The 25122-nt window shown below is 34.3% G+C and overlaps 1 protein-coding gene across 1 annotated transcript in view; it reads left to right on the forward strand.

Annotated features, from left to right (window-relative positions):
* Positions 1 to 308: 308 nt before the first annotated feature.
* LOC118751650 (uncharacterized protein DDB_G0292186-like) overlaps positions 309 to 25122 on the forward strand; it is a gene marked incomplete at its 5' end in the record, with an annotated part of 34853 nt that continues 10039 nt past the window's right edge. The window contains 1 exon segment of the mRNA XM_036486464.1: positions 309 to 811. Coding sequence (XP_036342357.1) covers positions 309 to 811 — 503 coding nt within the window.

Genomic DNA, 25122 nt, shown 5'->3' on the forward strand with positions numbered 1-25122 from the left:
CAAAGAACCTATGCACCTTTCATTTAACCTAAGGGTTTAAAAGCACTTAAGGTCTATATGTATAAATGTACAATCAACTCGCCACTTGCCGGCGTGCAAAAACTTTTAACAAAACTTTCCTCTGCTCTTAGCATTAAGCGCAAATACAAAAGTCCTCGCCATCAACTCAACAAATTCTCTGAATTTTCTTTGCAGGACAAAACAGCGCAACACCAACAAGAGGATGCGTTTAATCGCGAAAGCAGCGAAGAAGATCAGGATGACGCCTTCCATCGTTGGCTCACGTCCACCGAAACGAACAACAACAAACACAATACTACCAGCAGCAGCGATACAAATAACAATTCCGTGGAGGACAGTGCGACACCAGCACGTCGCAAAAATTTGTTTGGTTTCGCTGAGGCGCAAAATAATAATGCAACCATAGCAACAAAAACATTGAATTGTACTAATCCACAGAGGGGAGGCAACAGGAGCAACAGCAGCAACAGTAGCAGCAGAAACAATAACAATAGCACAATTGACAACGTATATTTTCGCAGTTCCTACAATGACTACAGCAGCGAATACAATGGTAGTGTGGTGAATATCGATATATTGCTCACCACGGCGGATGAGCAACAACAGCAGCAGAAGGCGGATTTAATTACGCAGCCAAGCAGTAATTCACAACAGACGACAGGCACAGGAGCAGCAGCAGCAGTGGTAGCAGCTAGCAGCATCTCCGGCTTAGAGGTGACTACAAATACAACAACGCTTCCCATTGCCAGCGTGCAAACGAGCAGTCCAGAGCGACAATGCAATGTTATGGGTAAGTCAAGTCATACTTTTTGCTAGCATTGCAAATGGACCATTGGAATTCAATGCAATTTTGTTTGATATTTGAGCTTATAAATGTTCATATGGAAGTGTGTATGTGCATGTGCCTGTGGGTACGTGTATGCGTATTGGTGTGAGTGAATTCTCGCAACGATGGCGCTTATCAAGCGCTGCTGTCGATGCGTTCAATTTATGTTCGCTTTGTTGCTGCTCTAATCGACTATTGGTTTCAACTAAATGAAGCACGTTTGAGTTTTAATTATCGCGTGGCGCAATGTCCAGCAATTGATTTGGATTGTGCTTTGAAGGTATGCTGAGACTCTTGTGTAATTTTCTTTAACAGTCCTTGAAATCCTAACAAATCTTGTTAAACAGTTGCGTTCAATTAAAATGTGTAAGACGGTGAACAATTTTATTTTCAATGTAAAAGCTTGAGTTCAGCATGAAGGTGAATGAAGTAGCATTGGTTCTATATAAATTAGGAAAAAAAAACCCTTTTGAATACAAATATGTTGACCTTCGCTTGCAAATTATCCATACATCCAATCCTAAAACCATCTTTAAGGTTGCTTAGCTTGCGTGGCTATTTCTTCGTATAACGGAAGCCCCTGTCTAAATTGGTTAAGGGATAAAGACTATATATCGGCGCAATTAAAAATGTCCTAATCTTTTTTGCAAAAAAAAATGTACGGCGGATGAATACAGCAGCTAGAAGTGCCCAACCTCATGCTACACTGATTGAAATAATGCATAGTAAAAAAGTATACTGTAAATTTAAAAAATGTGCATATTTAAAAAAAAAAATTGTATATCAAAATTTCGCACGCACGTATTCGAATGTCCATGTATATTTAAGTGTACATAGCCAGTGGGAAAATGGGAATGCATTACCTTTTTCTCAAGAAAAGATTAACAACTACGGTTGAACAAAAGGATGCGAAGTAAGCGAACGGATAATGTGTAGTTTTGAAGCCACAAACAAAACAACAAGTTGGAAAATTAACTCAAGTATATTTTTTTTCACGTTATCTCTGCACGTAACAGCTGCTGTAGCCGAATGGATGCGTGTTCGACTGCCGTGTTCACGGGTTCAAAAACTATGGCACGGAAGGCTATCATTTTTTCTTTTGATTTTTATTCTATTTGTAGATTATATTTATAGTTTCGTAAATCGACATGCGACACAATACTTTCGCATGACATCGCTGTGGAGAAATTCTTGCATCTTTTCGTGCTTAGGTTATAGGGGCTTTCCATTACTTTTTGCATTCCCCGACATAACCTTTTCCCACTGGGTTTGAAAGTGCATTTACATGCTTGCCCCAATTTGTTGATTTCCAGGGGGTCAAGGTTCGAATTGCATTGCAGGAAATATGCAAATCAAATACATATTTTTTTATCTTGATTATTTACTTCATGGATGCTTTTTCAAAACGATCGCTTCATTTTAATTTGCGCGTAACTGAATTGAATATGTATCAATATAAAGCACTTTTGTTGAAGTTTATGGTAAGAGCAACTATGTTTCTGATTGATTTTGCTATTTTTTTTTGTCAGTGTAGGAGGACAGTTTTATCAAGCTTTCATCACAAAACGGGTTAAGAAAATATTAGTATTAGTATACATCGGGGATGTTGCATTCGCATTCGTTCGAATGATTCGCATCATTTTACTCATTTCCTTCGACATTCGCAATGGCATCAAATGATACGAACAGGGACCGTAACTGTTAAAACTTTTATTAAAAAATCGTTCTTTAACAATTATTTTTTAACTTTTATTTAATTACTCCTTAAATAACCGTTATCTCTGACTTTTATTTTATAAATCCACAATAACAATTATATTTGGTTTTTATCTAATAAAACAGTTATTTTTGATTTTTAAATTATATGTCTTACGTAACAGTTATCAACGGCTTTTTTTTTGTAAAAGTCATGAATAAAAAGCAGTCACTCACCTTTATTTTTCAAATTATGCTTATAAAAGTCTCGTAGGTAACTTTTATTTCCCAAAGCCTTCTTAACTGCGAAAAATGTTAATGAATTTTATACGAATTATTTAAAAATAAAAGTCGGTGAGTGATTTATATTAATGACTTTTGAAAGTAAAAGTCACTGACGGATCTAAATTGTTGACTTTTATAAATAAAAGTCTTCAATAACTCTTATCAAAGACATAATAAAAAATCAAAAATAATTATTTGTTTTTTAATTCTGAATAAAAATTGCAAATAAAAATTTATTTTTAAATACGAGTCTTGGTGAAAAAAGGAATTGATTGGCATGTATAACTTAGTTGTAGAACATTTCATTCATAGTGAATTTTTCCATGACAGTTTTAATCAATAAACAAAAAATGTATTGCAAAGACGCACACACATACATACATACATATTTACCTGCAATTTATATATACATAGCTACGTTAGAGTGAAGATTTGCTAAGTCAATTTTTACAAAATTTACAGGAGAGGAAAAACTTTGAATACAAAATTTTGCGTGCTCAAAGCAAAGCAAAATTCCATTCGAGTCAGAAGGATTCGATGTTAATTAAGACATTTGGGATCATTTTAGTCTTATCGAATTCTCTGTGCCTATTTTGGACGTAACAAATTTGCCTTTCAATGAATATAAATAGAAAAAAAAATGTAACAGGTACCTGAATTCTTTACGTTTATAGTATCGAAATATGAGTTTTCACAAAAAGTGGATTTAGCAACTTTTCACCCTAAGCTAGTGGATATAGTATGCATGTGTGTATGTACAAATATTTCGGCAATAACTTAGATGAAACGTGAAAGTACCAAACAAATGGCAAGCAAACTTCAGCGGTTCGACACAGAAAAAAAGGGAAACACTCAAAGTGCAAACATCTGCGACCTTGAGCTACATACAATGGAACAAATGTTGGCCGTAACCGAATTATGTACACCGGTGCATTGGCGAAATGTTGGCTTGCTTTGATTCCATTTTTTCTGTGCTTTATTTGTGCGCACACTTTAAATTCACAGCGCCATAATTAACACCATTTGGTGCCTTTTTGACGGAAAATAGTATTTCAACAAACAGAAAGGGTCGTTTCAGAAAGCCACTTATTTTCGAATACGCTTTTTGCTCACTCTCGGTTTTTTGACTAATCAAAATTTTAACTAAATCAAAATTACACTTTATTAAAGGTCAAAAACAGCTTTAACGTAACGCATTTATGAAGGAGTATTTTTGGTCAAGCATTAAAGACAGGAATGATACTAGCTTGGCACCAACACCGAAGGGGTTGATTAAAAAAATGTTATGTTTTTTATTGAAATTGTGTTTTTATTGCGATATATGCATATGCGGGCGGCAGGGCCTACGTTCAAGCCCTGTTCAACGCAACTTCAAAAAAATAAAAAAATAAAGAATGCTTTTTTCTAATAGTGGTTGCCCCTCGGCAGGCAATGGCAAACCTCCGAGTGTATTTCTGCCATGAAAAACAGCTTCTCATCAAAATACAATCGCCGTTCGGAGTCGGCGTAAAACTGTAGGTCCCTCCGCTTTGTGTGACAACATCAAGGCGCACGCCACAAATCGGAGAAGAAGCTCGGCCAAACACTAACATATATGTAAGCGGCAATCTATTATATAATAATAATAATATAATAATTTAGAGGTCGCTCAAAACACTCAAAGTTTTCCATGTATTTTATATGGGGAAAAAATTTGGGTTCGTAGAAACGGTAAAAAATTCTTGAAAATGCACATTTCTTGATCGGAAAACTTTATTTATCTTTTTGATATTTTCAGTAATAGTACCCAATTATTTATTTAACCATTTTCTATTACTAACTATTTCTTATAGGACCACTAAAACCCTCAAAAAATTCAATAGGGGACCCATAAAAAATCGCTTGTATTTAAAAATGGTAAAATAATCAACTGAGTATTATTATTGGCAGTCTCATAAAGAGAAGCAAAGTTTTCCGTTTAAAAAATATAGATTCTCATTCCTATGAAAACTTGTTTTTTCCCCATATAAAATACGTGGAAAATTTTGAGCGTTTTGAACGACCTCTAAATATTTTTTGGTTTAACAAAAAACAGAGGTATAATTTTTTTCGGCATAATTCATTTTATTTAACCTTGCTTACAAACAGTACGCTTTCTTATAGCTACATTTGACTTTACATATTTGAGAATTACATGAAAGTGAAAATACTTAAAAAACTATTTAGAAAATTACAGTACACAATTTATTCACTTAATCTGTTGGCTCTGAATCGCAAAGGTAAACCATCCTGACTTATAATTGATCGGTCTGTTGGATTATATAAATTAAGTTGCTTTCTAACTATTTTAGAAATGGTCCTAGATAGTAGTCCCTAAAGGAGTAATAAATTGAGCAATTGAAGAGCATATGCTAGAGACTTTCCATGTGGTATTTAGTATTTTATTGTCAGTTTTCTACAGATTTTACTTAACTTTTATTAATCAGTTTAAGAGAAAAGCAAAACAGGCAGGCAAGTCTTCGTCGGTTAATTTGTTATACATCTTCTGTAACCATAGGCTGATTTCCTCCTCTGTAACCATAGGCTGATACTCTCCCTTTTGTCCGCCATAAGCTCTCAGACTCAGAAATCGAATAAATTCGGAACAGGTGACTAGGGCGGCTATTTATTCAACCAACCCTATACAGTTTTTTCTTTTTTTTTAATTTTTTTTTTATACAAAGTTTAAGAAAAAATACACCTGAAAAAGACTTGCGTGCCGCATGTACTTATCTCACAAAGTTTACTCTGCTGGCAAATGCAAATTAGGATTAAAATTTTCAAACTAATTAGTAAAATTAAAGTAAAATATGCAAAAAATTAAAAATATAATACATTTTTCGAAAAATCTATAAAATACCCTGTTATATAAAAAAAACCTGTGCGACAATTTTTCGTCGCCACCCTCTATGCTATGGCCGTACTATGTATATGTTTAAATTGAATGTAGACATTGTTGTTACTCATACGCCATGGCGTACTGGTAAGTAAAGCAGCAAAGCAAGATGTGATGTGGAGGATATTTGGTGTTGAGTTTTGTAATACCTCACATAAATTGGTCTAAATACAGTTACGAGTAACCAGTATATTCATATGGTTTGTAAAATATCAAAATCATCGGGTACCTCTTTATTTTGTACTTGGTGGCAGCAGGCAAAGAAGAAGACAATGTGGAAAAGGACTTGGCTTCACTTAGCCGTTTTAACTGCGTTAGACTGTCAGCAAAAAACGAATGGCGTACTTTATTGGACTCCACCACAGTTGTTTAAGTGCTTTCAAGGCTATGCTATGAGTTATTATCCTGCATAAAATGTAATGAGTTGAGATTAGAGCAACTGAAACCGGGGTCATACCGGAATAGACTCATTTTCATGCAAGTTACATCGACATAGCTACGTACGTATGCAGGTGTATAAATATGTCTTGCGACGCGGTAATTACTACTTTGATTCAAAATATGTAAATCCATCATCATTACTGCTGCTTTTATGAGCATACGTGCATACACATGTACACAGTTTGTATCTACGCACACGCATGAGCCAAATTCTTGTTGTTAATTATTGTGTTAAAATTGCAGTTGTTTAGGTTACAGCTTAAAGGGAAATAAAACTTAATGCGAAAACTTTCGAGCACATTAAATTTGCGTAATATCCTTCAACTTCTCTAATAAAATTTAATTTTTCCATATTGGATTTTGTGTTGCGTTGCAACGATGCGGATTATTTGAGCAGATGTGCGTAGATATGTATGTATGAGAATACACATACATGTATCCCTCACACATACATGTATATGTATTAAAATTTCGTTGCCCCCCTTGGAGGTTGACATTGGTTGCAAAGTCATCTAAATCGAAATGCGGAGGCTTACTTTTCGCGCGAACTTTTGCCATTAGCGATGGCATTTAATTATTGAAATTAAACTCAAAAAATACAACAGCGGAGATGCAGAATAATAAATATTCATTTTCGGGGGTGTGAGAATGTGAATAATTACTTGAGCAACTAGTTGTGTGTGTAAATTAGGGTGGTCCAAAAATTATCTCTACTTTTTGGAATTTTCATGCTGTCACCTACCAGCCGTAGCTTGGAAATTTTCCATATAATGGTTTCTTTTTAAAAATTAAAAAACAAAACAACTAACAGTAAAATTTCAGTATATTATACTATCGAAAGAGCAAATCTTCCTATTATTTATGAAACTCGATTTCATTCGTTTAGCTGCCTAAGCTGGCTTCACATTAGCACATCCTGTTAACGCAGTTTTCCAAGCCCTTGGTAACGGTTTTTGGCTCTATCTCACGAATGGCTGGATCGATACTCGCTATTAGAGCAATAGAAGCCAAATCAAAAATTTTAAGGAGATTTGTCTGTCTGTCTGTATGTTTGTACGCGCATCACTCTAAAACTAATGATTGAAATTGAATCCAGTTTTCACTAGTGTGTTGCTAGAGATCTTACTTAAAATATAGAAAGAAAAAAGTTAGAGAGTTGCCACCTATTTGAAAATTTGTAGTTTAAGTGAATTGATAAGATAAAGTAAGTATTGCGATATGTCTATCAAACGAATGAGGTTTAGGAAGGCTTACAGCCGAAAATATTATTGTTGAAGGTTGCCACATGTTTGAAAATTTTAAATTTAATATAATTGAAAACCAAAAAAAAATATTTTGCAATATAGGTATCAAACTGAAGAGGTTTAGGAAAGTTTACTGCCGAAAATATTTTTGAGGAGGTTTGCCACCTATTTGTAAATTTTTTTAATTAAATTGGTAAAATAAATGAAATATTACAATACGGGTATCAAACAACACGAAAATACTTTTAAGGCGCGGTGAAGAACGCCGGGTATATGCTGGTCTTCACTAGTATTATATATACGAAGGTGAGTTTGCTTGTTTGTTACATAGGGTAGCTTCTATTTCGACTAGACGAGAGGACGTATCACCTTCCATATAAACGGAATTTCTTATACTACATACCTCCGGAAGTATTTGTGGTAAAGTACTCTAACTTGGTATACATATAAAATCAATACATGCAAATGGAGGGCTGCCACCTTTTTAAAAAAATCAAATTCAACCTGAATTTACGGAATTATTACATTATCGGTATCACTCGAAATGGTTTTGAAATGGTTTTATTTCTCATCTTTTTAAAAAGTCCAAATTTACTCGGGTTATGAAAATTTGGTAAGTGGAATGTGTATCACAATATGGATGTCAGACGAAAGAAGTTGTGGTTTGAGAATATTTTGAAGAGAGTTGCCACCTATTTTAACACTAAACCTAAATAAAGTTATTTAATAAGTCAAATTAATTATGACAATACAAATGGTTTTTAAAAGGCCTTGTTTTTACAAGTACATGTAGGGTTGCCACCTGTTTGCAAAATCAAATTCCACTTTAATTATAGCAATTAGGTAATTGAAACACATATGCATGTAAAAGGTTTAAGAAGGCTAAATTCAAACTATTTAATAATTTGAATTAATCACAACAATATCAATCGGATGGTTTTGAAACTACTCATCTCTAAACAACTTGTAGGGTTTTCACCTGTTTAAAAATTTCAATTGGGCTAGAATTTAAAGAATAAGTTAATCGAACATGCATCACAAGAAAGAGGTTCAAGAAAATTTTAGTTTGGTGGTTAAAGAATTTGATGTTCTATAGATAGGGAGTTCTTCAACCAAATTCTGAGATAAAGCATTTTTCAAACAAATTTTTAACTAGAGCGTTCTTGAGCAATTTTCAATTTATACTGTGTGGCGAGAGTTGTCGATATGAAATATTATGCAAAACTTCAAAGCGCCGAATTAAAATACTCGAGTATCTTTGTTTTCAATATGCTTAAGTTCTGGTAGGTATCTGGAAAAAAAAAAATTAGACCAACCTCATGTACATACATACGTTAACTTATTTTTTAATTTTTGGCTTAAAACTTTGCAACTTTTAAAATACTAACACAATAGCAGTCTAAGAAATGTCATTTTCAGTAACAATGAAAACAATAACAATAAGTCTTAATAAAGAGCATATAGCAGCCCACCACTCTACATACATACGTTGAAGTATGCCCAACTTACTGCTAAATAATAAAACTTTATATACATACATGTACATGTACATATCTACATTTCTACATATCCAAATGTATATATAATTGCATACATATTGTATCTATGCGTGCATCTATTCTTGTAAACAATGTTATGTTGTTATCAAGTTGTTGTATTAATTTGTCCGAAACAATAGGAAAACACGTTTTTGGTCCAAGGCACTGCCAAAATGTGCAAAGTTAGTTTAGACGAATAATTTTGGTATGGTATTTCTGTTCTTATACATCTGTATAAACTTTATCATATGTGTGATACACATTTCTTGTAATACAAATAAATAAATATAGGGTGAGCCAATAAGACCACAAATGTTCGCAATAGATCCACAGTTTCATGCGCAGTGTGGCAAGTGGCACCGATCTGTTGAAATTACATATTGTCTAAGAAAACGTTCACCTTTCAAAGTAACAGCGTTACCGGCATCATGTTTGAAGCGGTATGGCCCGATGATTTCGCTAAGCCAAAAACCACACCAAACAACGACTTATTATGGGTGCATAGATTTTTTTGCAGTTTTGTTTGTTAACTTATCCGTTTAGGTGAAAGTGTGCTCTATCGCTCATGATAGTTAGTTCTTTTGTTTTTTTAATCTACATTAACATTAAGATCACTTTTATGCGTTCTTCAACTGAGTATCGTTCCATGATTAACTTTGCCAAAGCTCGCAGGGCCAATCGTCTAAAAGAAAAAAATAAAAAACAACATTAACAAATAATTGCTGTCAAAGATCTGAACCACCCTGCATATGTACACATGTATGCATTAATTATTTACATACAAGTATCTTCAACAGTCTGTACGTTTTTACGAAAATTTACAACTTTGGCAAACTCGCCAAACACGTAGCGACTTGGTGAAATATGTTTTCGAACTATGAACAAGTAAATCTAGATGTTTTGCAAAATTTTATGTGTTCGTGATGTTTTTGTTTACTACGACCGCAAACAAAAAGCCGTTAAAATTTGTGTATCGTAGTCTTGGAAAATTTTACATTTTAATTTGCAAAAACTTTTACCAGAAGTTTGGATTATATCCAATTTAGTCCCAGAAACTTACATCACATTTGATTTGTATTTATTGCAGCGATAAATCTTGGTGATAGAACTAATTATGTACCTACATATGTACGAGTATGTACATATATTTAAAAAAGTAAGTGCACCTGGGCCACAAGGGAGAAGTGAAACTTACGTTATATATCTATTTTGTCTCATAACGAATATATATAATATTTATATCGTCGATGTGTTTTCAAAACCGCCCATCGACCAATTGCAAAACCACCTATCTTACGAGCGAAAAAACGGTTTATTCTTTGAAAGCATTGCCTTGATAGGCGGTATTTTCTCTAAATATTATTTTACAAATCTGTTGTTTTAATACCGATTTAACGATTTGTATGCACAAATCTCGATGCCTGGAATTCAGGGTTATCAAATCCCAGTTTTGCCACAACGGCGATTTAGGCGGTTTTGCCACTGGTTAGGGTTGTCAGATTTTTTATGCGCGTAACCATGGGCCAAATATAGTAAAAATGCGTTTTTAGTTTTTCACTCTGACGTCAGTAATTTAAAAATGATTTTAAAAAATTCAGCGAAATGTCCTTAGAGAAGAAGTATGGGTATAAAATTAATGAGGAAAACTTTTAGAATTTAAACAGATAAAAGTTTCTGGTGCAGAAGGGCTGGTAAATACTGAAAATGTAATTTTAAAATTTTATCCTTGAAATTTCGCAATATTTGTTTTTGAAAAAGTTATATGTTAAGGCCTTCTATAAACTCGACAACATCCTCGAGTTTCGTTCTTCTAACTCTGATAGCTTAAAAATTACCTATCAGTCCTTATGAATCCAAAAAAATTTGAATCTTTTAAGTTCTAAAGATATTTCCTATTGCGTTTGTTACCCATATTTTTATTCTCCATTGCATTGAATTTTTTTAACAATTTTTAGGATAAATCATATCTTTGAAATAACAAAGTCCTTCAAAATAAATCCTACGGTCAGAGACAAAAAATAAAAAAGCCACTTTAAACAAAAATGTAGGTTTCAAACCCTTTTATTATTATTTATTTCATGGTAGGAAAGCTTCTCAAACATTATAGAAGCAATTTTTTCGATTCAAGATGTTGAAAGGTAATGAATGCCTAAATCCCGGGACTAATTCCGGGATCCCGGGAATGTGACAACGCCATCCCGAAAACCCCGGGGTCGGAAAAAGCCGAAAAATTAACACCCCTAATACGTACCCTTACCCGGTAAGTGTAAATTAAAAAAGTTGACGCCTCTCCGCTATGTACATAATTGCTTAAAGTGTATTTAAAATATTCTTCTTACTAATTAGCCATCTGTCAAATAAATAAATAGACCGTAATATGTCGTTAAAAAAATTGCGTCTGCGAATGCAATTACTTATGCATATTTAAAAATAAATGGCATGACGGTGCGAACAAACGAATGGGCATGTACTTTTCCATACATATGTATGTATGTATGTGAACACAATTTTATTAATGTGACAGCAGAGGGAGTTAATATTTATTTTCCTAGCAATATCAAAATACTTATACAAATGCATACATACCTATGAATGTACATACTTACTTACCTATGCGACTGTACAAATTAGCTCAATGGTTGCCTGCTCCAGTTAGTTAAGGTAAAACGCAGAAATAAGTTGCCAGAGCAGATTACACGCTTAGCTGCACAAATAAATTGCGAAAGCACTTAAATGTGTGAACATGTCTACATATATATACATATGTGTTTACAAACGCATGTAGGTTAATATTTAACAGGTTAAAAATATGTATATATGTACCTACATATTTATTTGCGGGCGCAAAAATCAAGAAGGATAAAATATTTATATGCAGGCACAATTTTTACTTACATAAGAACATACACATGTGCATACATACGTATGTATAAATATATACATATATATACATATGTATATATAGGTTGAATTGTGCATTTTCGCTTTTGCCCAGAAGCGCAAGTCAAATCGAGAGACCTGTGACAAGCTGCTTATAATAAGTACATAATGACAAATTAACATAAATGCATACATACATATGTACGCGCGAATCTATGTATGTATGTTTTTAAGCTCACAAAGCAAAATCCATAAGTATGTTCATACCCAGCCAGTATTTAGAAGAAAGTATATGTAAAGATTAACTGGTATAGCGAATTTTACAGCTGAGCATTAAATAGATGATCAATGCATCACTTGCAACAACAAAATATTATCTATATATTAATACGCTAACGAAATCCCATACAAATCTATTCCTCCCTACTGCTCCCATGTTTCTCAATCGATCTGAATGATTATTCTTTTGTTCGAAAGACATTTCAAAGGGGAGGTGCGCATTTTGTTTGTTTTTCCGGTAGGTGGAGCAGGAGTGGAGTTATTCCGAAACCTTCATTAATGGTCCGATTTGCTTCAAATTAAAAATTCAAAATACATATTACTAACATCAAGAAAAATGTACCTGCCAAAATTTGACGCGATAGGTTCCTCCAGGAATTCGCGGCGTTTTCAATTGAATAAGATGCTGAAATGAATCAAGCAACAGTCAGAAATATACACTAAGCAAAAGGGCAACTGGGCTTTATTGGTCAACATTTCTCCTTTTCTCGGTGCTATCGAATATAATGAGTTTAAATAAATTCGAAGAAATTCACTTTCATTTTGTTACTAGTAGTATTGAACAGCCATCCCGAGATGATACGTCGTTCGATCGAGCATATAAACTCTGCGCATATGAATAAAACTTTCGCAGAAGAGCTGAGTGAGACGAAGTGCCAGGCAATCGATAATATGGTAAAACTCAAGGGAAGAAAATCATGAAGCAGTATATGAAAAGTAAACCGATTCGACTTGCGCCTTTTTTACAATCTCCATGTCGAAAAAAAGCACAGCTGGCTACCCAACGAATTGATTATCTTACCGAAAACAAAAGAGCATCATTGGAAGCGGTGATAGATGGGCCTAAGCGCAAAAGTGAAACAGGACGTAAGAGGTGTGTTGTTTGCTAAAAACATGGCAATAATCAGCGAACAAACGCATTATGTGCCTCTTTCAAAAAATCTATTTGCTTTAAAATATGTTCGAAATTGAATAAGCCAACAAGTAATTTTTAGAAAAAAAAAACCGACTTAAAAAAAATATATATATATCTATATATTTCATGATCCAATGATCGGATCTTAACCAAATTAGTATGGGCCCACCTCTTAGACACTACCTTTCCGATGCAAAAAGAAATCGGTTGACGTGGTCCAAAGTTATGCGGTAACATACATAAAAAAAAAAAAATAAAAAAAATATTCCGACGAACTGATAACCTCCACCTTTTTTGGAAGTCGGTTAAAAAGTAATAAAAAAAATTATTTTTGTTCCTAGTCAACCAATTCCTCTGCAAAATTCGAATATGTCATTGATTTTTTAACGTTGACGGCCAATGGGACATCTATGTATCTTCAGACTGGGGGATATTAGGTGTGCTCTAAATGTGGTAATTTTTTTTTGGTTTATTTTGTTAGAAAGAGGAAGGTTGCCCGCAATTTCTCCGAAAGTTCTGAATATTTAGGTCCACCTAATACAGAAATGTTGCAACAATGAAATAGGAAAAAAAAGTTATGTTTCTTCGAATTTAGGGCGGTCTCATAATTTCTAAAAGCTGCATTAATTATCTACTAAACAAGACCTTTTCGAAAAATCGGCTCAACAGTTTTTCCAGGAAAAATGTATATGCAAAAGGGACACCGATGTAAGTAAGAAAAGAAACTTGCGAAAGACATCTTCACGACCGAAAATGCTTGCTGGGTACTAACTGTGTATATTTTAGTACTTTTGTATGTACTCGTTTGTATTAAAAAAAAGTGCACCGTTATTACGCCTTTGTGTAAGCCTAAATCCTTTCCGTGGCTCACACAACTCACAACTGCCACCGTTAAAGTTCATGTTTTTACTACGTTTTTCTATGCGAATACATACAATTAAAATGGGGTCAGCTTAGTGAATGCAGCCGTAGTTGCGTGTGCAAGTCAAGTATGCTTTGGTTTGATTGTTGTCATCTTGAAAATTACACATTTTCCACACACTAAGCGGATAATGCAAATACCGCTGGAACTATAAGCCAGTGCATTTTCATGTACTATTGGTGTGTACTTTTACGAATTTTGCAAAGCGTTGTAGTTGTATACATATGTCTGTGCATATACAAATGCAAGGCGAGGGCACGATTCCATATGACGCAGCGTCATCAACGTTGCCGCGAGCTTGAAAAAAACATATCAGTTGCCAAGCAGAAAAACTATCTAAAATTATCAAAAGCAAACAACTGATATTTTTAAAACTTTTATTTGAAGAACAAATAATATGTAAATAAAATTTTATAATTAAGTCCAAAGTTATAAAAAAAAAATTATATTATTTGCTTTAACTAAAACAGAGAATCTGAATGCTTATTTGCATAACGAAAAAAAACTTATAGGGCCCTAAACCATACAAAATGATTGCGCAACCCGAGACTTGCACAAGTCAGTATTGTGGAAAAAATAACATTTTAACAATTTGTATTTTTACTACGCTCTTATCATTATTTTACAGCCATTATTGGATACCAAAATAAAAATTATACTAAAAATTGCGCAGTTGTCGCTATACGCAACACAAATTATTGTACAATAACACAAGCATGAGCACAGTATCTAAATGATTTTTATTTTAGCACAATAACTGTGCAATTTAGTACAAACGACCCCATACACCACACAAACGACCGACACAAGCCCGATATTGCGCAATGGTTTTGTGCGATTATAACAGATAATATATAGATAGATATATAATATATATAGATAGATATAAGATTTACCAAATGAAACATATAAGTATTTACAAATAAAATTTCAAGACTTTAAATAACAAGAAAAATATTATTTGCTTTAAACTAGTAATATTTATTATTCATAGTTTTCAAAAATTCATTTCTGCCAGACAAAAATATCGAAATGGGGCATTTGTGAACAAAAAGTATTAAAATATCAAATCTTAAAGTTTTGAAAAAAAAGTATCAAAAATGATACAATTGTATAAAAACGGCAACGCTGAGCGTCGTAGACACTATGATTCGTGCGCACATAGGCGCAGGATACATATGCATTTGTACATTTATGCATGCAGATCTGGTAAACAAGTTAGCTTCGACACTATTTTCATTTGTTAGTTGGCTGACTTTTGCTGTGCGCAAAATTCCCAATTCTCAATTGCCCCGCCATACAAGTCAATGCACATACATATGTACTCGTACAATCCTGCAAGCGAGCAAACACTTGCTGAGGCTTAAATCGCTTGCTAACGCAAATGCATGCCTGCTGTGAGTGTTATTGCGATAGTCGTCATGGTGTCTTTGTACCCACGGGAGGGCTGTCAATGATAGCGCCGTAAACGTATGTATGTATGTACTAGATATCTGCTGCTTAATTGAAATTATGCAAAGCGACTATATCCATTACTTAAATATCCTTCGTATTCGTACTTCTCGATGTCATTAAGGCTTTCCATGAAATTTGCGTTTGGCATACATATTTGGTCATTAATGTATGCAGTTTTGTGAAATAAAGTACTAATGGCATGTATTATTTTCTCGAAATAATGTTGCACTTATTCTGCCCTGCGCCAGTGCTGTCAAGTGTCCGTGCTCTTTTCTCAGCATCTTCACAGGCATCTTGCGCGTTCTTTCTTTAAAATGCTGCCATATAAGACGGTGCCTTGTTTTGAGGGAAAGGAAAAAGCCATAAGATGCATAGAAAGGTACACATAGAGGAAAAAAAATAAACTTTAATTGTTTAACTAAAAATTGGTTAATGGGATTTTGTGAAATATGAGATATTTATTTAGGGCCAAAGGCTAGTTCTTCATATTTTAACAATAATAGTTCATGGAACGTAATTGCAAGCTTTCTAATTATGACGGCTTCATAAAAATTGAGTAAGGATTAGACTAACAATTTGACAGTAAATTTCGGTGAAACTGAGAAATATTTTTTTTCTTATTCCTTTTAGTAAGTTCTAAAACACGCTGACCACGAAAAAGCTATCAATTTCTGTATGAGTAGGGAAAATTTTTTCCAAAATGATACCTGCTAGCTTTTATGACTCACTGCTCTTAATGCAACACAATATTTTTGCTCAAAAATATAAATTATTTGTTTTAATTAAGGCAACATATTTAAAATGAATTGAAAATGAAATAGTGAAATAAAAACAGTAATTTTAATTAAAAAGTTTGGTTACACGTACGTAAATGAGTGATAGGTGTGGCCTGGAATTCGAAAAAATTAATAGTGGTCGATTTTACATAATACAAAAAATGGTAGAAGTTGGTAGATTTTTTAAAAGAAGCATTAATAGATAGTTTCTAATCGTATAGGATAAATCAAGGCGAATTTATGTTGGGTGGTGTTACCAGAGCAGGTTGAATTTCGCGACGGTGGTTATTAATTTCAAAACCTATACACAAAAATGTTCCCGAATCACGGCATCCGTGGTCGAATGAAATAAAATTTGAAAACGCTATCAATAAAGCACACAAAATTAATAAAGAACAAGTAAGAAAGTCTAAGTTCGGGCAGAGCCGAACATTAAATACCCGGCGCAGTTACTAAGTATATGATTTTCACCTTTGCGAAAGCTACCACTACATGGCAAGCCGGTGTGTATCAATTTTGAGTAAATTAGCGTCCTTAAATTTCGAAATATTGAAGTTTCAAGCATTTCTGAAATTTGCCATTGTATGAAAAGTGGTCGTAATTTGAATCTGATTCCAATAATTTTCAACGTTTTGCTTCTATGTGGCAAGCACAATAACCATACCGAGTTTGGTACAAATTGGTAGAACAGTTACCTAGATACATATATGTGATCATAAGTGGGCGGTGCCACGCCCACTTTCCAAAATTTTATCATAAACGTATTTCTTGGTAAAGAATTGTTGCAAGCATCAATTTTGAGTAAATTATCTTTAATATTTATTGATTTATCGAAGATTTCATATTTCTCCAAATTACCGTTATATGGGAGGTAGGCGTGGTTATTGTTCGATTGTAAAAATTTTCGGCCATTTGGTATGCTGTAGCAAGACTAACAACTGTGCCAAGTTTGGAAAAAATTGGTGTAGCGGTTACCAAGATATGCACATGTATCCATAAGTGGGCGTGGCTACGCCCATTTTCCAAAAATGTATAATATTCTTATTTTTCGTCTAAAAATTATTGCAAATATCAATTTTGAGTGAATAATCTTCAGTAGTTACTAAAATATCGCAGTTTTCGTATTTTTAAAAATTACTGTTATATGGGAGGTAGGCGTGGTTATTGTCCGATTTCGCCCATTTTCAATACCATCCGTCCTACTCCCGAAAGAAATGCACATACCAAGTTTCGTTAAGATATCTCAATTTTTACTCGAGTTATCGTGTGCACAGACGGACGGACGGACAGACAGTCCCCGCTTAATCGATTTCTCTTTTCATTCTGATCATTTATGTATACATTTGTCTATATCTATCTCGATTCGTTTTGCCTGTTACAAACAACCGTTATGTGAACAAAGTTATAATACCCTTGTGCACAAGTGCGCTCGGGTATAAAAATTACACCTGTTTTCTCTCCAATACAATTTGGACTGAAAACGGGAGCTCGCGCCGAATGCCGTAATCTCAAAAAATCCATCACGGATGTCGTAATTCAAGCCCTGTATTAATTTAATAGGAGGCTCAAACAATTACTCTCCAATACAAAAGTTGTTTATTAAAATTTGCAACCCATTAGTGGGGCAGTGGCCCCAACAAACATATTGTAAACGAAAAATATTTACATAAACGGCTGCAATTTCACTTTTTTATTGGTTATGGTCAAAGTTAACTTTTAATTTTTATTCTAGTTGTGTTCGATATAACAACATATTTATACACCGCGTTCATTTAAATCTCTTTTCTCACTTTCCGAAAAATATTGGTAGAGGTTTAGCGTTTGTTGGTAAAAATGTTAGAAAATAAAATATGGCTAAAAAGTGAGTAGATCCACCCATAAAGTTGTAAAGTCCGTACACTTTTGGGGCTGTCTGATATACATACATATGTATGTATGTTCAAACGAAAAATTTGGTATTTTTAAATATGTTTTTGTAATTGTAAACGATGGTCGTCATTTTCAAAGTTCAAACCTCAATCACTTTATTTAAAAACAAGAAAACTGCCACATTTTCTAGAGAGTAAAAACACGCATATTTCAAAATGGTTCTCATTTTTATAAGGCCATCGCATTTCTGGCTAGTATATTTCAGGACCAATGGATCAGGATTGAGCCAAGAGCCTGTGTGAGCAAATCCAAGTTTTGGCAGCAAATGTCAGTTACGCGGTTTTACAGAATGACGATACGCGGTTTTGTTGTTTTAACGACAATATGAGCTAAATATAGAATAAAGTATATTAATCCTGCATATTGTAATACAATTTATGTTATTTGAGACTACTTCTAAAGTTGGTCTAGCGAAATAAAACTGACCGCCACTGCTTTTGGCGCTAGTATCGCGACCTTTCTTTTCGCAGATAATTAAAGGACCTTTTGTAATACTTTCTGTTAAAAGAATGAAGGTCCTACTCCATAGTTGTATCTATCCGAAAAATATTTCTTAAAAATAAGCCGCGTCATCAAGGAAAAGATAATTTAGCAACGATTTTTTATATCTCATATGAAATCATCGTTTTCTATTTGTAAGATCAGCAATTACTATTATAATTGGAAGCAAATTTGCCTTTCATTGAATACAAACGGAAAGAGATAAACCAAGTACCTTAAAGCCTTTGGAAACTACGCACTTTAACTATCTCTTACTGGCTCTATAAAAATATGAGTTTCAAAAGAAGAAGACCCAGCCACTTTTCGCTCTAAGCCAGCGCATTTTTCCTTATATTATTTTACTGTTACCGGTAATAAGCCTCTTTGATAGTTGGTTGGATTAACACACGATTTCGAAACTCTATTTTGGTCTGATTTAACCTTAATTTCTATTTGAATTTCCGAGTTTTGTGTTTATTATGGTCTTTCGCACACTTTTTATGAATCGGCAATAATTTTCGCGAAGTATTAATAATTGGTGATTTAAAGAGCAACCCAGTCTTAGAATGACAATAATGTCAGAAGTACTTAAGCGCAAATTTATGAGTGGGTTTTTTTATTAACAATTCGTCACGTGACGTATATTTTTAGTTTCAAATATACTGCAATGGCTTCCACTTAATTAAGGCTACATTAATTAAATACCTGGATAGCTAAGCAAGAATAAGCGGTCAAAAAAAATAAGAGTAAGAAGTTCCTAAAATAATAAAAATTACGGAAAAAGTACAAAAGCGAAAGCACCAGCACAGGTCACAGCATTGTAAAAGGTGTGAACTTGTTGACGCAGCTGTGTATACGCGCCGTATTTAAGTATGCCTGGGTGTATGAGTAACCAACCCTGAGCTAAAGCTATTGTTGTTGGCTGCCGCTGGGCCTGCTGTTAAACATGTAAAGCAACGCTAAGTAGTACAAGCAAAAAATAAATGAAAAACATTACGCACTTTTAGGATAATCAAGTGTAGAAGTACGTATGTATGTACCTCCCAAATGCATACACAAACATAAGCCACCCGCTGAATAAATAAAAAGCAAACAAAGCGCAACACGCAGTGAGCTAGCTAAACCGAAATGGCAAACGGTAAACGACAAATAAATTGTTAACTAAACAAAAGTAATGCTGCGGCGATTGGAAAGTGTTATGAGGTTGGTTGAAGCTCTATCGGCTGTGGTCATATGTATATAAATACATATGCACATATGTACATATGTACATATGAGTGTATGTATTAGAGATGGGCGCGGCACGTAATATTCAATCACGATGCCACCCATTCCGACGGTTTTCTGATTTGTACCGTGGATCCAGTGAGTGGCTTTCAACCCGAGTCTTTATACCCGAGCGCATTTGTGCACAAGGGTATTATAATTTTGTTCACAAAACGGTTGTTTGTAACAGGCAAAACGCATCGAGATAGTGCTAGACAAATGTATACATAAATGATCAGAATGAAAAGATTAGGCCATGCCCGTCCATCCGTTCGTCTGTGTACACTACAACTCGAGTGACTACTGAAGATTATTCACTCAAAATTACAATAATTTTTAGAAGAAAATTTAAAAATTTAAAAATTTTGAAAAAGAGGCGTAGCCACGCCCACCTATGGTTACATGTCGTCGCTTAAACAAATGATTGTCGTATGTTAAATTTGAGGACTTTTAGGAAATCGCGATTTAATTTTAAAGCCTGTTTTCTTGAAAACGTCACGGTAGATTTTTTTTTTTTCAAAAACAATGTTAGCTTAACATATCTAATATATGTACAGTCACATAACACATCTCATTATTCAATTTTATCTTTTTCTTGGTCTCTTTTTTATCTCTATAGCTTCCTCTGTCTAATCTTTGTGTCCATCATTTTTGTATCTTTATGTTTATCTATTAATTTATGTGATGACCTTTTCTTTTACGCTCGTCATGAACTTTATCTTCATTATTTTCTACACCTACATACAGAGTCACTCCCACATTTGTCATTATATTAAGTATTTAAATTTACCATCTTTGCTTTTATCCCTTTCTTCTTCTACATTCTCAACTTTACTTTCAATCTTGTATGGTTCTTAATATACATAAATCCTATTCCTATACTTCTGCTTAACACGTTTGTTTAACTCAGTGTGAATATTAGAGCAAGCTTGTACATTAGGGTGCTTTTTTGTGAACAATTTTTTCTTACTCCCACCTCGAAATTTTGTGGGAAATAACAAGAATAAGTTCCCTGAAAATTTGAGCTCTTAATATTAATATTAAGTGCTCGACCAAGGCATGCAAAGATTTCCCATTGAAATTCACGTAATCTTTGATTGTTCTTCTTCAAAATTCTATAGATCAGAGGCATTTTACGGTATAAACATGGCCAATGCTGATTTTTCTTCTGAATTGAATGCTCTACAAAAAAAAAAAATATCTAACATAAAACCTGGACCTGTGCGCAGTCCCGTTGGCCAACCAAGGCCGATCGAATTTTACGATTTTACCACCTTGTAAAACTCTAGAAGAATACCTTATAAGAGTTTATGTTCCCATGTACTTTAACATTAAATACTACCATTCTGTAATATACGGCAGTCCGCTTTTATTCAAATATATCCGCCTCATGCATTTTTTTCCCTACAAGGAGTGGCAGAAATAACTCATACTCTGCTCATCCAGCAAATGTCATGCTATACGATGATCCTGATTCAGTACGCGACCAGGCAATAAAAACGTACGCACTAACGTGACAAACTTTGCGATACAGAAGAACTTAAGAGAGTACAAGAAACGTAAAATTAATTTTGACTGCTCCAATTATTTCACTATGATCGATTTGGATGATGACAATATTTCAACAGAACCGCCAATTACTACATTCCGCAAAACCATTTGAAGGAATATTTAGAATTTGAAAACCGATCACTTCCTAACCCACAAGTTTAACGCCACATGCAAGGAACTGAACGATACGTTCAACTGCTAACCAGTGTTTCTCGGCGCGTAACGAAAAAAAAAATCGTGAAAATGGTATGGCTGTGACTGATAGTCAAAAAAAAAAATAAATTACCACGTTTGCAAAGCAAACTACAAACCTAAAAAGTTAGTTATTTAAGTATTTAAAAAAACAAACTGCTTTTCATACCTTTACACTCATGAATCAGCTATATGTTTTGACACAGAACCTGTTAGTTTTTTAATCTTTCTCCCGTTAAAACTTTGATTTTTATTTTTTTTTCATCAAAAAAAAACTGGAATGTTTAATTAATCTGTCATAAACTATCAGTATTACCAGAAAGTGACGTATAGACGATCTATGGAAAATTTCGTTAGCTTTGATTTGTCATGGAGTACGAGTAGTTTGTTAAATTGGTTCTTGAGATATAAGCGACCAAGTGGAACCACCTTTTGCTTTAAGCTAAATAACAGTAAATTGAAAATATCTCGAAAACGTATTCATAGAATAAAAAATTAACTCGATTTTTGGAATCAGCATGGGATTCTACATACATACAAATGGGATAGTGGCGTCTGGAGAACAAAAACCAAATTAAAGTTTTGTAATCCAGTGTTATTATATTATGGTTCAATGCCTTTCACTTCCCATCAATCAGTTTGGGAATTTCATGGAAATTACTACAAAAAACGATTTCAATAAGCAAAAAATTAATATTCATTTAGTACTTCCAGCAATCCGACACGCTCCTGCAATGGAAACATTCCCCGTGTGGCCAATAAAGCGCACAAAACATTTGAACACCTGCGTACAGCTGAGGCTGTGTATGCCTTGACGCTACATAATTGCGAAAACGCAAACATCTGTATGTGTGTATGCGTGATCATAGAGTTCGAGTGCCGCCTAAGGCGCTTTCGCTTATTTAAATAAATTTATGTAGACGCACCGATGTACATACATTGTGCGGATACAGCTGTTGGCTACGGTTAGGCATTAAGTCGTGAAAAATTTCACTTTTTCACTTTTTCCTCCAACACTCACTCATTTATGCCACATGATGCTGTTCGTTGTGCAACTGCCAATCTTTAGCCAAGTCAAGTCACCAAGCCGCCAGTTCGCCTATATGAATATATCTATGAATGTACTACGTCTGCATGAATATGCATGAAAGTGTGTATGTAAATAAGTTAGTCAGTCAATCAATTTATCGGTCGATCCGCCTGACGTATCTTCGTTATGGACTACTGACATATTTTGCACCAACGCAACCTGCGAGCTCATTCAATCAATGAGCGGATGTACACTGTTCAAGCGCGCATTTAAATTATTCGAATTATGCGGAAAACAGTCGAGCGGGGAATCAAGGCGTGCAGCAAGCGAAAAGTTAGCAGCAGTCTACCACTGCCAAAGCATGAAACATACATACATAGATACGTGTATGTATGTATGTGTGTACGTACCTTCCGGTATATGGCAACTACCACTCTGCCAACTCTGCTGGGAAGTGTATCAAGTGAACCTTTAGGCACGCAGTTGTGCGCACTTCCTGATGCGAAGTGTGAAAGACATGCGGTAGCGCGAAGCGTTTTCTCCCTTTTAATTTTTCTTTTGTTTGCTCTTCACTGCTTTTACTTCCAGCTTTCCTTTTTCTTTTTTTTTTGCATTGATTGTTCGCCACGCAACGCAATTTATGGATCATTGGCAATTTGTCAGGAATTTGATTGATTTCTTTTTTTATACCCGAGCGCATTTGTGCACAAGGGTATTATAACTTTGTTCACATAACGGTTATTTGTAACAGGCAAAACGAATCGAGATAGATATAGACAATGACACATACATCTCGTCCAAAGTTAAAACTGTCAACTTAAGTATCAGAAAATTTAATTTTAAATATGAAAGAAATATTTCTTCATTTAAAATAGACGTAAATTTAGAAAATTTTGACATGCTGCTTAGTAGTTCTTTTTGGCCCTCCGGAGCTTTCGTTCGTGAATTTGAGTATAGGCCCAACAAAAATATTAATTTAGCAAATATTCCCCGTCAGAATACAGAACCAAAAAACTGATTACTAAATCTGCTTTAAGTATTTATTATCAAAACGTAAGAGGCATAAATACTAAATTAACGAATTTATATCCTAATGGCCTTGAATGCAATTATAACTGTGTTCGTATGGAAAAGTAGCTTATGTCGAAAGGCAGGCTTTAGTATAAATCGGCATTCGCAGCATAGGATTGCGAATAGCTCACTGGCGCTGAGCCGTTGAACAACTTTTGGCAAATAAACGTGCAATAAATAGTTCCGATACTAGCAAGTCAATATTCTTATTAAGTCTCTGCAAAAAATTTATTGTCGTTTAAAGAATAAAGGGAATGCCGCATTATACTAAAGCCAGCCTTTCGACATAAGCGACTTTTCCATACGAACACAGATAATATAATTTCTTTGACTGAAACTTGGCTCAAACCTCACACTTTTAATTCAGAGATTCTTTCAAATAATTATCATATCTACAGAAAAGATCGGGAGGACAGAGTCGGCGGTGGCGTACTCTTTGCCGTAGACTCTTCAATACCATCTGAAGAAGTTAGTCTTCCACACATCGTATCTGCAGAATTCAAATGCATTCGTGTTCAGGTTGGAAGGGGGTTTACTTACTTAGCTCTATGCTATATTCCTCCCCGATCTGACTTATCAGTGTATTCACAACATGTATCTTTATTGAAATCAATTAATTCAATGATTAAACCCTCTGATTCATTGATTGTGTTGGGTGACTTTAATTTACCAAATGTATCATGGAACATCATTGACAATGATATTGTACCTTTCTCGTCTAGCGCGTGCAACAACGTATTTTTAGAGGAGATGGCTGAACTCTGCCTGAATCTAGTTAATGTACTTCGCAATAAGTTTGGCAAAGTATTAGATCTTGTTTATGTTGATGATGCATCTAAGTCGGCTGTAAATAAATGTGACCCACTAGTTTTGCCCGAAGATGTCTACCACCCTGCTATTGAGATATCTTACGAAATTATAAACGATGGTCAAAATTGCGATTCCCAAACATACGAGCCAAATATTCGCTTTGATTTTTCGCAAGCCAACTTTAAAAAACTGAATAAAGAATTGTCTAAATTGTCGTGGCCTATATACAAATAAAAAGTTGAGCAAAGCGTTGCACATTTTAATTTTACTGTACATAGATTATTTGAAAAGTATGTGCCTAAACGCATGTGTGTTCATCAGGAGCAAACACAGTTATGGTTCACTAAAGAACTGAGAAACTTGAAAAACAGAAAGTCACGTTATTTTAGATTACACAAAAAACCGGCTTACACTCATACTATGTAAAATACTCACTTTTGCGTCACAAGTTCTTTGAATTAAACAAAAAGTGTTATAAAGATTACTTGTGTAAAATCAAACGACGTATAATATATAACCCCAAATCATTTTATGATTTCGTAAACTCCAAGCGAAATGTACGTGGGTTTCCTTCCGCCATGAAGTATCAAAATACCGTCTC

The sequence above is a fragment of the Rhagoletis pomonella genome, unplaced genomic scaffold (assembly GCF_013731165.1).
Source record: "Rhagoletis pomonella isolate Grant_MI unplaced genomic scaffold, Rhpom_1.0 Rhpom_scaffold_00882, whole genome shotgun sequence".
NCBI lineage: Eukaryota > Metazoa > Arthropoda > Insecta > Diptera > Tephritidae > Rhagoletis > Rhagoletis pomonella.